Raw genomic sequence first — 13,483 nt, forward strand, 5'->3', positions numbered from 1 at the left:
AGGCTGAGTGCTGGTGGGAGGCTGTGTTGTAGTTGGAGGCTCAGTGCTGTTGGGAGGCTGAGTGGTAGTTGGAGGCTTAGTGCTGGTGGCAGGCTGTGTTGTAGCTGGAGGCTCAGTGCTTGTGATAGGCTTTGTGGTAGTTGGAGGCTCAGTGCTGGTGGGAGGCTGTGTGGTAGTTGGAGGCTGTGTGGTAGTTGGCGGCTCAGTGCTGGTGGGAGCTTGTGTGGTAGTTGGAGGCTTAGTGCTAGTGGAAGGCTGTGTTGTAGTTGGAGGCTCAGTGTTGGTGGGAGGCTGTGTGGTAGTCAAAGGCTCAGTGCTGGTGGGAGGCTGTGTGGTAGTTGGAGTCTCATTGCTGGTGGGAGGCTGTGTGGTAGTTGGAGGCTGTGTGGTAGTGGGAGGAGCTGTGGGAAATTGTTTGGTAATGGGAGGCTGTGTGGTAGTGGGAGGAGCTGTGGTAGTGGGAGGTTCTGTGGTAGTGGGAGGCTGTGTGGTAGTGGGAGGCTGCGTGGTAGTGGGAGGCTGCGTGGTAGTGGGAGGCTTTGTGGTAGTGGGAGGCTGTGTGGTAGTGGGAGGCTTTGTGGTAGTGGGAGGCTTTATGGTAGTGGGAGGCTGTGTGTTAGTGGGAGGCTGTGTGGTAGTGGGAGGCTGTGTTTTACTGGAAGGCTGTGTGGTAGTTGGAGATTTTGTCGTAGTGGGAGGCTGTGCAGTAGTTCTTGGCACGGTGGTGGTTGCTGTTCCTGTAGTAGTTTGTTCTATGATCGGTTCCATTGTGGGTATTGTTGCTTCTGCAAAAATAGAAAAATTGACAGTTACAAACTGTTTTTCTCCCTTTGTTATTTGTGGATCTCACTATAAAATCTCCATGAATCTCATCCTGGATTGTAAAAAGAATTATACAGCTCAGACCTGGGCAATGTGCGGCCCGCGGGCCACTTCCGGCCCTCTGGCTGTCTCAGTCAGTCAGCGGTAGTTAGTGAGGCTGCTTGGAGTCACCTGGCTGACCTGAGGTGAACTGATGAGCGTGGGAAAAAGTTCAGAAACTTTCCCACGTTTATTAGTTCATCTCCGGTCAGCCGGGGAGGCTGCGCAGAGATGAATTAATTCATTCGGCAGTGGTTTAGAGCAGGGCTGGTCGCATTAGCATCGGTCCCTGTTGTAAACTAGTTAACTCCTCCTGATGGATTGCAGTGGGGGACCTGACTGAACAGCGGAGAGGTATGTATATTGTTGTTTTTTTATTTTATTTTATTTTTACAGATCCATGGCTTTTTTTTTTGGATTAGCAGATGAATAAATTTGGTCAAAAACTTGGTGTGATTATTTCATTAAAATAACTTTTTAATTAGTTTCTGTGTGTATTTTTTTAACCCTTTACTATTCTAGGGTTAATAATGGAGAGGTGTCCTATTGACACCTCTCCATTATTAACCCGGCTTAACCGCTTCCCGACCGCCAACGGTAGATAAACGTCGGCGCTTGCTGGGCCTTGTGCAGCGCCGACATTTATCTACTGTTGACGGTTTTGTGCCCTCCGGGACCCCCACGTACCTTAAAACGCGGGGATCCCGGTGCACAATGCATGCTGGGACCCCCGACGTCATCGAGACCTGATCGGTTCAGGTCCTGATGACGTCAGCGTCACAGCAACCAATGAGAGAGATCGCTTTGAAAGCTTATTGTTTCCCGGCGATCTGACTCATTGTAATGCCGCTTCTCCTGTGATCTCACAATGATAGAAGATCACAGGAGAAGGAGCGTTACTGTGTGACTAGATCGCCGCCTGGCACAGCTGATCGCTACCTGGCACAGCGCCAGGCAGCGATCTTGTCACCCAGTAACGCTGCTTCTCCTGTGATCTCCTGTCAGTGCGAGATCACAGGAGAAGTGGCGTTACTTTGTGCCAGGCAGCGATCTTGTCACACAGTAACGCTGCTTCTCCTGTGATCTCCTGTCAGTGAGAGATGACAGGAGAAGTGGCGTTACTATGTGCCAGGCAGCGATCTTTTCACACAGTAACGCTGCTTCTCCTGTGATCTCCTGTCAGTGCGAGATCACAGGAGAAGTGGCGTTACTTTGTGCCAGGCAGCGATCTTGTCACACAGTAACGCTGCTTCTCCTGTGATCTCCTGTCAGTGAGAGATGACAGGAGAAGTGGCGTTACTATGTGCCAGGCAGCGATCTTTTCACACAGTAACGCTACTTCTCCTGTGATCTCCTGTCAGTGAGAGATCACAGGAGAAGTGGCGTTACTATGTGCCAGGCAGCGATCTTTTGACACAGTAACGCTGCTTCTCCTGTGATCTCCTGTCAGTGCGAGATCACAGGAGAAGTGGCGTTACTTTGTGCCAGGCAGCGATGTTGTCACACAGTAACGCTGCTTCTCCTGTGATCTCCTGTCAGTGAGAGATGACAGGAGAAGTGGCGTTACTATGTGCCAGGCAGCGATCTTTTCACACAGTAACGCTGCTTCTCCTGTGATCTCCTGTCAGTGAGAGATCACAGGAGAAGCGGCGTTACTATGTGCCAGGCAGCGATCTTGTCACAAAAAAAAATGTAAAAAAAAAAAAAAAGCAAGTACGCGGGTTAGGGCTAGGCTTAAGGTTAGAGCTAGGGTTAGGGCTAGGGTCAGAGCTAGGGTTAGGGTTAGGGCTAGAGTTAGAGCTAGGGTTAAAGCTAGGGTTAGGGTTAAAGCTAGGGTTAGGGCTAGGGTTAGGGCTAGAGCTAGGGTTAGTGTCATGAACTCATTTTCTGCTCCACCAGTTGAGAGTTCCCCTTCCGTTCTCCCTCTGGTGTTGACAGGAGGTGGTGCGGTTGGTTTAAGTGGTAGTGATCTGCCACCTGATGAGGAAGATAACGACTGGATCTCTGGAGTATCAGACTGGATATAAGACAGCCGACGCCCTATCCGGGTGCTGGTGATTCAGTCTGCTTCTCAGGTCCTGGACTTCAGCTCTCTTCCAGTCTTCTCAAGTTAACTTTGTTTTTTGCTAATGTTCACACTTGTGCTTGTTGGTCAATTCAGTTTGTTGTGTAATCAGCCTGCTCCTGCTGGGGCTATGCTGAAATTCCACTCCTATTAATCCGTTTTTGCCAATCTGCTTTTTGTCCCTTATTAGATTGGCCTCTTTTTTGCTCTGTCTCAGAATATTTCAGAGTGCTGATATAGGTTTAGAAGTCTAGCGACTTCAGGTTAATTTTGCTATCAGAAGTGTTGGACAATACTTTTGTAGGTTGTTTTTGGCAGATTGCAGACAGTGTCTTTCCTTTTCTGTCCTTTTTAGTTAGCCGGGACCCATCGTTTGCTCAGCCTATTTTCTGCCTTTGTTTGTATTTTCATCTTGTTTCACCGTCAATACATGTGGGGGGCTGTCTTTCCTTTGGGGTCTGCTCTGGGGCAGTTAGTTTTCCTCTTTTCCTGCTTTAGGCTATGTAGTTCTCCGATCTTGATGAGGCGTCTAGGACCAACGTAGGAACGCTCCACGACTGCTGCTAGTTGTGCGGTTAAGATCAGGGATCTGAAATCTGCATAGTTACCAACTTCTCTGGTTTTCTGAGACTTAGCTTGTTGTCTTGTTTTTCCTCCTCGGTTTCCCATTCATAACAGGTTAGGGTTAAAGCTAGGGCTAGGGTTAGAGCTTGGGTTAGGGTTAGAGCTAGGGTTAGGGCTAGAGTTAGGGGTGTGTTGGGGTTAGAGTTGGTATTAGAATTGCGGGTTTCCACTGTTTAGGCACATTAGGGGCTCTGCAAACGCAACATGATGCCCGCAGACCATTCCATCAAAGTCTGCATTCCAGAACGTCACTACTTCCCTTCCGAGCCCCACCGTGTGCCCATACAGTAGTTTTCTCCCACATATGGGGTACCAGCGTACTCAAGACAAATTGGACAACAACTTTAGGGGTCCAATTTCTCCTGTTACCCTTGTGAAAATAAAAAATTGGGGGCTAAAAGGTCATTTTTGTTGAAAAAAAAAATGATTTTTGATTTTCACGGCTCTGCATTATAAACTTCTGTGAAGCACTTGGGGGTTCAAAGTTCTCACCACACATCTAGATAAGTTCCTTAGGGGGTCTAGTTTCCAAAATGGGGTCCATTGTGGGGGGGTTTCCACTGTTTAGGCACATTAGGGGCTCTGCAAACGTAACATGACGCCCGCAGACCATTCCATCAAAGTCTGCATTCCAGAATGTCACTACTTCCCTTCCGAGCCCCGACGTGTGTCCAAACAGTAGTTTTCTCCCACATGTGGGGTACCAGCGTACTCGGGACAAATTGGAAAACAACTTTTGGAGTCCAATTTCTCCTGTTACCCTTGGAAAAAAAAATTGGGGGGAGAAAAGATCATTTTTGTGAAAAAAATATGATTTTTTATTTTCATGGCACTACGTTATAAGCTTCTGTGAAGCACTTGGGGGTTCAAAGTGCTCACCACACATCTAGATAAGTTCCTTAAGGGGTCTAGTTTCCAAAATGATGTCATTTGTGGGGGGTTTCCACTGTTTAGGTACATCAGAGGCTCTCCAAATGCGACATGGCGTCCGATCTCAATTCCAGCCAATTCTGCATTGAAAAAGTCAAACGGCGCTCCTCCTTTTTTAGCTCTGCCATGCACCCAAACAGTGGTTTAGCCCCACATACGGGGTATCGGTGTATTCGGGAGAAATTGCACAAAAAAAATTTGTGGTTCGTTTTCTCTTTTTACACTTGTGAAAATAAAAAAAATTGGTTCTGAATTAAAATGTTTGTGAAAAAAAGTTAAATGTTTATGTTTTCCTTCCACATTCCATTCATTCATATGAAGCACCTGAAGGGTTAATAAACTTCTTGAATGTGGTTTGGAGTACATTGAGGGGTGCAGTTTTTAGAATGGTGTCACTTTTGGGCATTGACCTCTTAAAGTGACTTCAAATGTGATGTGGTCCCTAAAAAAATGGTTTTGTAAATTTTGTAGTAAAAATGAGAAATCGCTGGTCAACTTTTAACCCTTATAACTTCCTAACAAAAAAAATTATGTTTCCAAAATTGTGCTGATGTAAAGTAGACATGTGGGAAATGTTATTTATTAACTATTTTGTGCGATATCACTCTCTGATTTAGGGGCATAAAAATTAAAATTTTGAAAATTGCAACATTTTCTAAACTTTCGCCAAATTTCAATTTTTTTAACAAATAAGCGCAAGTCATATCAAAGAAATTTTACCACAATCATGAAGTACAATATGTCATGAGAAAACAATGTCAGAATCAGCAGGATCCGTTGAAGTGTTCCAGAGTTATAACGTCATAAAGTGACACTGGTCAGAATTAAAAAAATTGGCCCGGTCACGAAGGCAAAAACAGGCTCTGGTGCGAAGGGGTTAATGTCACCATCCAATGGCAAGGTGACATTAACCCATTATTATTAACCCATTAGCCACCGCTGCAGGGCAATGGGAATAGAAAGGCTAAGTGCTAGAAAAGGCGCATCTTATAGATGCGCCTTTTCTGGGGTGGCTGGGGGCAGATTTTTTTTAGCCAGGGCGGGACCCAAAACAATGGTCCCTCTCCAGGCTATTAATATCTGCCCTCACTCACTGGCTTTCTCTCTCTGGTTGAGAAATTACCGCGGGAACCCACGCAAATTTTTGCAACAAATTAACCCTTTAATTTAACACCTACATGTCCCAAATTTTGCACACATACCCTAATCTAATTATTAGTCAAAGACATATAAAAATCTAAATGAAATGAAATGGCTTACTGTATGTAATGACAGCGACATAGAGGGGCATCGCACAAGGAGGGGGCTCCCTTCGCGCTTTCGTTAGGACAGCGCGATGTGATCGCATTGTCCTGATGTTCTCCATGTAGACTTCTGGCTCCAAGATGGACCTTTGGGGTCCTGCAGGTAAGGTGGTTCATGAGCGCCTGCTCTTATCAGGCACTGGCATGCCTCCTTCCTTGCCTGTCAGATCACTGATCTGATGCTTTGCAGTGCAATGTAATATGGCACTACTTCCCTTCTGAGCTTTGCATTGTGCCTCAAAAGTAGTTTTCGACCACATATGGGGTATCGGTGAACTTGGAGAAATTGCACAACAAACTTTGGGGTCCATTTTCTCCTTTTGTCCTTGTGAAAATACAAAATTTGTAGATAAAAATGATTTTTGTTTGGCCACAACTCCTCCGATCAGCTCCGCCTTTGTCGGCATGCGGCCTGGGTACCCGCAGGCCATACCGATGAATGCTGATGCCTGCGCATGTGTCTTTTTGACGGTGCGGCAACCTGCACCAAATGCAGCAAAAATCGGAATAAAAAGCGATCAAAAAATGTCATGTGCCCCAAAATTGTACCAATAAAACCGGTAACTTGTCCCGCAAAAAAGAAGACCTCACATGACTCTGTGGGCCAAAATATGGACAAATTATAACTCTCAAAATTTGGTGATGCAAAAACTATATTTTGCAATAAAAAGCGTCTTTTAGTGTGTGACAGCTGCCAAACATAAAAACCTGCTATAAAAACCTGCTATAAATAGTGAATCAAACCCCCCCTTTATCACCCCCTTAGTTAGGGAAAAATACAAAAATAAAAAAAGTATTTATTTCCATTTTCCCATTAGGGTTACGGTTGGGGCTAAAGTTAGAGTTAGGGCTAAAGTTAGGGTTAGGGCTAAAGTTAGGGTTAAGGTTGGGGCTAAAGTTTGGATTAGGGTTGGGGCTAGAGCTGGGGTTAGGGTTTGAATTAGGGTTAGGGTTGGGATTAGGGTTAGGATTAGGGTTGGGATTAGGGTTAGGGGTGTGTTAGTGTTAGGTTTATGGTTAGGGTTGGGATTAGGGTTAGGGGTGTGTTGGTGTTAGGTTTAGAGTTAGAATTGGGGGGTTTCCACTGTTTAGGCACATCGGGGGCTCTACAAATGCGACATGGTGTCCGATCTCAATTCCAGCCAATTTTGGTATGAAAATGTCAAATGGCGCTCTTTCCCTTCTGAGCTCTGCCGTGCACACAAACAGTGGTCCCCCCCACATATGGGGTATCAGCATACTCAGGACAAATTGGACAACTTTTGGGGTCCAATTTCTCCTCTTACTCTTGGGAAAATAAAAAAAATTGGGGATAAAAAGATCACGTTTGTGGAATAAATATGATTTTTGTTTTCACGGCTCTGCGTTATAAACTTGTGTGAAGCACGTGGGGGTTCAAAGTGCTCACCACACATCTAGATAAGTTCCTTAGGGGGTCTAGTTTACAAAATGTTGTCACTTGTTGGAGGTTTCACTGTTTAGGCACATCAGGGGCTCTCCAAAAAGCGACACGGCATCCGATCTCAATTCCAGCTAATTTTGGTTTGAAGAAGTCAAATGGTGCTCCTTCATTTCCGAGCCCTGCCGTGCGCCCAAACAGTGGTTTTCCCCCACATATGGGGAATCGGCGTACTCAGGAGAAATTGCACAATAGCTTTATCTGTCAATTTTCGCCTTGTACCCTTGTGAAAATAAAAAAATTGTTTGTAAAAGATCATTTTTGTGACTAAAAAGTTAAATGTTCATTTTTTTCCTTCCACATTCCAAAAATTCCTGTGAAGCACCTGAAGGATTAATAAACTTCTTGAATGTAGTTTTTAGCACATTGAGGGGTGCAGTTTTTAGAATGGTGTCACTTTTGGGAATTTTCTGCCATATAGACCCCTCAAAGTGACTTCCAATATGAGGTGGTCCCTAAAAAAAATGATTTTGTAAATTTTGTTGTAAAAATGAGAAATCGCTGGTCAACTTTTAACCCTTATAACTTCCTAACAAAAAAAAATTTGTTACCAAAATTGTGCTGATGTAAAGTAGACATGTGGTAAATGTTATTTATTATCTATTTTCTGTTTTAAGGGCATAAAAATTAAAAGTTTGAAAATTGCAAAATTTTCACCATTTTTCCGTTTTTTTCATAAATAAACGCAAGTTATATCAAAGAAATTTTACCACTATCATGAAGTACAATATGTCATGAGAAAACATTCTCAGAATCGCCAAGATCCGTTGAAGCGTTCCAGAGTTATAACCTCATAAAGGTACAGTGGTCAGAATTGTAAAAATTGGCCCGGTCATTAACGTGCAAACAACCCTCGGGGGTAAAGGGGTTAACCTGAGTTTTTGGAGCAGTAAGGGTATGTGCACACGCTGCGGATTCTGCTGCGGATCTGCAGCAGTTTCTGCTGCGTTGTACAGTACCATTAAAATCAATGCAAAACAAAAAACGCTGTGCACATGCTGCAGATTTTTCCGCGCGGATTTGCTGCGGTTTCTAATCCGCAGCATGTCAATTCTTTGTGCGGAATCTGCAGCAGTTTCACACCTGCGCCATTGTACAGGTGTCAAACCGCAGGGCTAAACTGCAGGCTAATCCACAGATAAACCGTAGGTCTTTTGACCTGAGAATTTACCTGCGGGTTTTGCAAAATCCGCGCGGAAAAATCCGCAGCCCAATCCGCAGCGTGTGCACTCACCCTAACTCTCCAAAAACTACAAAGAATTAAAAAACCTAGCGTTTTGATAGGAGATTTAGGCCAGAGACTCACTAGTGAGTCACATACGATGTGAGTGCATCAGATCCAAGATACTAATGACACTTGGCTCCAGCTCTGCTGCGAGCGTGAGCCAAGTGTCGGTGCTGTCTGCTCCGATCCTCTGGTATGACAGGATCGGAGCATGGCTGTGGTGGAGACAGAGAAATTAATTTCTACATCTCCTCCACTGCCGGTGTCTGTGGGAGTCCGAGTGCAGTGCAATGTTTCACACGCACCCGTAGACTTGTATGTAATTGCAATGTAATCGGACAAGTGCAATCCGATAAAAAAAAATCGGATTGCACTTGGCCCAGTGTTACTCTATGGAGTAGCGATTATTTTCTCATGCTGATCCGACATGCGAAAACAATTGCAGCATGCTGTGATTACATCCGTGAATTGGATCGCACGCACCTATACAAGTGTATGGCTGCTTGTGAAACATCGCACTGCACTCGGATATCACCTGAGTGCAGTGCGATTCCCGCAGACGCCGGCAGCAGAGGAAATAGAGAAATTGATTTCTCCATCTCCTCCGTAGCTGTGATAGGATTCTCTCATGCGAGAGGATAGGAACATAGAGCTCTGACATTCGGCTCCTGTTCACAGCAGAGCAGGAGCCGAATGTCATTATCATATCGCATCCGATGCTCTTGCATTGGATATGATATGTTAGTGTGTCTCCAGCCTTGCAGATATTTTGATCTGAAAATGTAGCAATAAAAACTCAGTGAAGTGTGAACACACCCTAAAGGCTTGTTGACACTTATCTTTTATTATGTGGAAAATGAATTAAACTCCTGACACCTCATCCATGTGGTTTTTGTTTTTTTCATTTGTTGATGTCTGGTTCATTTTTAAAAAGTATCAGATAATGACAATTCATTCAGCATTTTAACTGCAATTTTCCCCATTAAGATCAAAATGTCTTAGCATCAGAATGGAGTAATTTCCACTGCAGTTTTCTGACCATTGCCTGAATCTTTCATGCAGAAAAAAAGTGTCAAAGCTACATGTGAACATACTCTAAGTGAGGGCACATGTCTGTATATTAGGGTTTGCAGCTCGAGACAAAAATTAATTCTAGCGATACACTGGAAAAGCTGCTCTCAGTCTTCCTGAGATCCTATATACAATTACATACAGGAAGTTTTCTGTAGAGGCTGAAGTCAGTGAGGCCAGAACCTCCACCTCACCTAAATCGTCCAAAAATTACCTGCTTGAACATCGAATATAATAAAAAGAGTCTGGTCGGTATTTATTGGGGGTCTGGTGTGGGGTCTGTTTTTACTTTTGGAGTTAAGTTGTGACTGTGACATAGTTCTGAATAATCCCAGCGTAGACTTACCTCTAGACTGAATACTCTGAGGATCAATCCATAAATCACCCATGGTGTTCGGTGGGGTCGTCTTTTTCAGTTCTGCAGCGACTTTATCCACCATCTGTCTGTGGGTCGGGGTTACTGTCTCATTTTCAAATTCTACATACATGAAGGTCACTAAGGAACCGTTCCTGCAGAAAGGATCCGGAAGAGTCAGGTTAGAAGTGTGGAGCATCCAGTGTATTGTATGTGACAGTAGAATGGGGGATGTAGAGGAGAATTATTCCATGAGAAAGTTTCTCCTACACCAAAGCCTACATATTCTACATTGCAGATTTGCACGTGCATATTTATGTCACTTATTTAGGACTAAAGGCCCCATCACACACTGCGATCTCACTAGCGAGATCGCTCATTTTGTGACGCCACGGCGATCTCACCACCGAGATCACTGTGTGTGACGGGGATCAGCGACCGCCCCCCCCCCCGCACTATCGTCCTGGGCCGTTTTTTGATCGCTGGTCTCCCGCTGGCCAGCACGCATCGCTGCGTGTGGCAGCGAGAGACCAGCGATCAGCGACGCTGGTTTCCAATGTAAACATCGGGTATCTAAGAGCCACGCGGCTCTTAGAAACCAGCTGTTTACCTTAGATACCAGCGTGCACGCTGGTTTCCAAGGTAAACAGCGGGTATCCAAGAGCCGCACGGCTCTTAGAAACTCGCTGTTTACATTAGAAACCAGCTTGCTCGCTGGTTCTGATCGCTGGAGGGGCTGTCTATGTGACAGCTCACCAGTGATCAGCCTAACGATGTCCCAGCTATCCCATCCATGTCGGATCGTTGGTGGCATCGTTGGGACATCGTTATGTGTAACAGGGCCTTAACTTTGTTTCTTTGCATCCCTCCTCCACCAGTCATCCTCACACCCATCAACCTTCCATGAACATTTTCCTGCGACTATTCCTATTGCAGAGCTGCAGTCTGTTTTACCTGAGGACAAGAAGTTGCAGCCATACTTGTCCTTTTTGGTGGCCATTGATGGTAATTTTGATCACCTGCTCACTTACTTATATACAAATTTATATTAAGTCTTACTGTCCTCTTTGTGGTATGACTGTATGATTGAAAAGGAGTTGCAGGAACGGCCAAGGAAAAGTGTCCAGTGGTTTATTTAATGGTTTGCAGTAATATGAAGTCGCAGCACACGCTCAACCACCACTCATTATAAACCAGCGGCTCTCCTGACCCGAACGTGACAGCATGTATTTCTATGCCGGTCTCACCCTCGAATCAGGAGAGCGCCTTCCAGACCGGGCATTGCGGTGCGATCATCATCCGTGTTATACGGCCGTCTGACTACGCCAAAACCAGGACTGGAACAATCACAGGAAAAGTATAATAAAAACACGTCATCACTTCTGTATTTTTCATCCACTCCTGATTTTGGCTTACAAATATTGATGCAATGTACTGACCAAATATTGAACGCGTGAATGTGGCCTTAGACTACTTTCCCGCGATGAGCTTTTGGTGAGTTTTTGACGCTGCAGAATTTCTGAACCATTTCTGCACCTATTATTTAAATTCAGTTACTTGTGGATTTTCATTGCATTTTTAACAAATTTTTTGACGCTGCGTTTTTTGTCTCTTTTTGGAGTGTGATGCTTTAAGGAAAGCTGTTTTTGATGCTTCCTGGTATTTGGCTTTGACAAAACTTTATTGATATACAAAGGTGTGGATTACATGTTTTTTTTTTAATGTGTTTCTGCAGCGGAAACACGTTAAAATGTACGTGTATTTTTTACCTGCAGATTTTACTAGTCTAATGCAAGTTCATGGGGAAAATCCGCACAGAAAACTTGGCATACCCGCAATAGAAATTGACATTCTGTCGATGTGAAACGCACACCGCAGGTCAGTTTACTCTGAGTACAAAAAATCACAGTGGGAATGAGATTTCTATAAATCCCATCCACTTTTCTGAAACTGTAAGATGCTGTAATTTTGATGCAGGAAAAATATGCAGCATCAAAAACACACCAAAAGCTCATTGTGGGAACATAGCCTTACTTTCTTCTACATGGAATTACTGTATGATTCAATTCAGGGTTGGACTGAGCCACCGGAGAGCTAGAGGATTGTCCAGTGGGCCCAGGCACTGACACCTGCTGGCATATAGGGCCGGCAGCTACCTAGGGCACCTGCTGCTCCAGGGGCCCTCAGCCAGTGGCACGTTGCTAATAGCGGCACACCATGCAGCTGCTATGGGGCCCGTGAGTCAGGGGGGCCCACCTGGTGCCAGCGGAGCAGCAGCGGGTTACAGGAGGCAGAAGCCGGCTGCTGCGGCTAAAGCCTGTCCCTGCTGCTAAAGAGAAATGAATATTCACTCTTCCCAACACCCACATGGGTGTGGAGAGGGGTGAATATTCATTGCACTTTAATAGCGGGCAGTGTTAGCCGCAGCTGACTGCTATCAGGGCCCGCAGCTCACACGGCCGCTATGGGGCCCATAAGTCAGGGGGTCCCTCTCCAGCGCTGCATCCCAATGTGCGCCGCATTCAACTATATTGGCATCATAGATGCCGATACAGTTGAAAGCAATAATGCAGGAGTGAACGTCAGATGACGCTCCTTCTCCCATCATTCCCCTCTGTCTCTTACACAGCAGGTGTGCGATGACGTCACTTCATTGCGTACCTGCTGCGTGTTGGGCAGACGACAGTGCAGCTGCTGATACTGGAGCAGAGCCGGAATCAGCGTGGGAACGAGGAGGAGAGGCGAGTATTGTGTTTGTTATATATCAAATACATATATATATATATATCAGTGAGTCCTGGTGGCCATAAGACTGTAGGACTACGGGGCTGGATTATATTCTATGGGGGGGCTACAATATATTCCATGTGGGGCTTCATTATATTCTGTGGGGGGGGGACTGCATTATACTTTATGAAGGGGGCTGCATTATTCCATATGAGAGGGGTTGCATTATATTCTGTGGGGGGCTGCATTATACCCTATGCGAGCTAGACATACCGTACAGAAATAAAAGGGCTAGGAACAGGAGAACACCAATGTGGCTAAATAAGGATGTTAAAAGGGTAATAAATAACAAGAACAAGGCATTTAAGAAGCATTAAGAAGTTATAGAGAAAAAAATAAAATGTGTAAAAAACAAATGCATTTAGCAAAAGTGGAAACTGAGAGACTCATTGCTAAGGAAAGTAAAACAAACCCCAAACTATTCTTTATTTATATAAACAGTAAAATGATTAAAATTGATGGTGTCGGCCCTTTAAAGAACAATGAGGGAGAAATCATAGAGAGCGATGTGGGAAAAGCAGATGTTTTAAATACTTTTTTCTCAACAGTGTTCACACAGGAAAAGGATTTGCCAGGGGAAATGCAGAGTGATAATGTAAACTCCCCATTAAGTATTACCTGCCTAAAACAGGAAGAAGTGCAGAGCCGCCTTAGTAAGATTAAAATTGACAAATCACCAGGCCCTGATGGCATTCACGCTCGGGTATTAAGGGAGTTAAGTAATGTGTTAGACAGGCCTCTATTCCTTATATTTAAAGAGTCTATAGAAACAGGGTCTGTTCCTTTTGATTGGCGGCAAGCA

At 44.8% G+C, this 13,483-nt stretch overlaps 1 protein-coding gene across 1 annotated transcript in view; it reads right to left on the bottom strand.

Annotated features, from left to right (window-relative positions):
• Window positions 1–652: 652 nt before the first annotated feature.
• Window positions 653–13,483, bottom strand: part of LOC141048872 (uncharacterized) — a 49,334-nt gene continuing 36,503 nt past the window's right edge. The window contains exons 7-10 of the mRNA XM_073544960.1: window positions 11,142–11,231; window positions 9,886–10,049; window positions 8,478–8,493; window positions 653–785 (exon numbers count right to left, since the gene is read on the bottom strand). Of these exons, the coding sequence (XP_073401061.1) occupies window positions 653–785; window positions 8,478–8,493; window positions 9,886–10,049; window positions 11,142–11,231 (403 nt within the window). The remainder of the gene's footprint in view (window positions 786–8,477; window positions 8,494–9,885; window positions 10,050–11,141; window positions 11,232–13,483) is intronic.

The sequence above is a fragment of the Dendrobates tinctorius genome, unplaced genomic scaffold (assembly GCF_039654945.1).
Source record: "Dendrobates tinctorius isolate UK_male_01 unplaced genomic scaffold, ASM3965494v1 ptg000138l, whole genome shotgun sequence".
NCBI classification, from domain to species: Eukaryota; Metazoa; Chordata; class Amphibia; order Anura; family Dendrobatidae; genus Dendrobates; species Dendrobates tinctorius.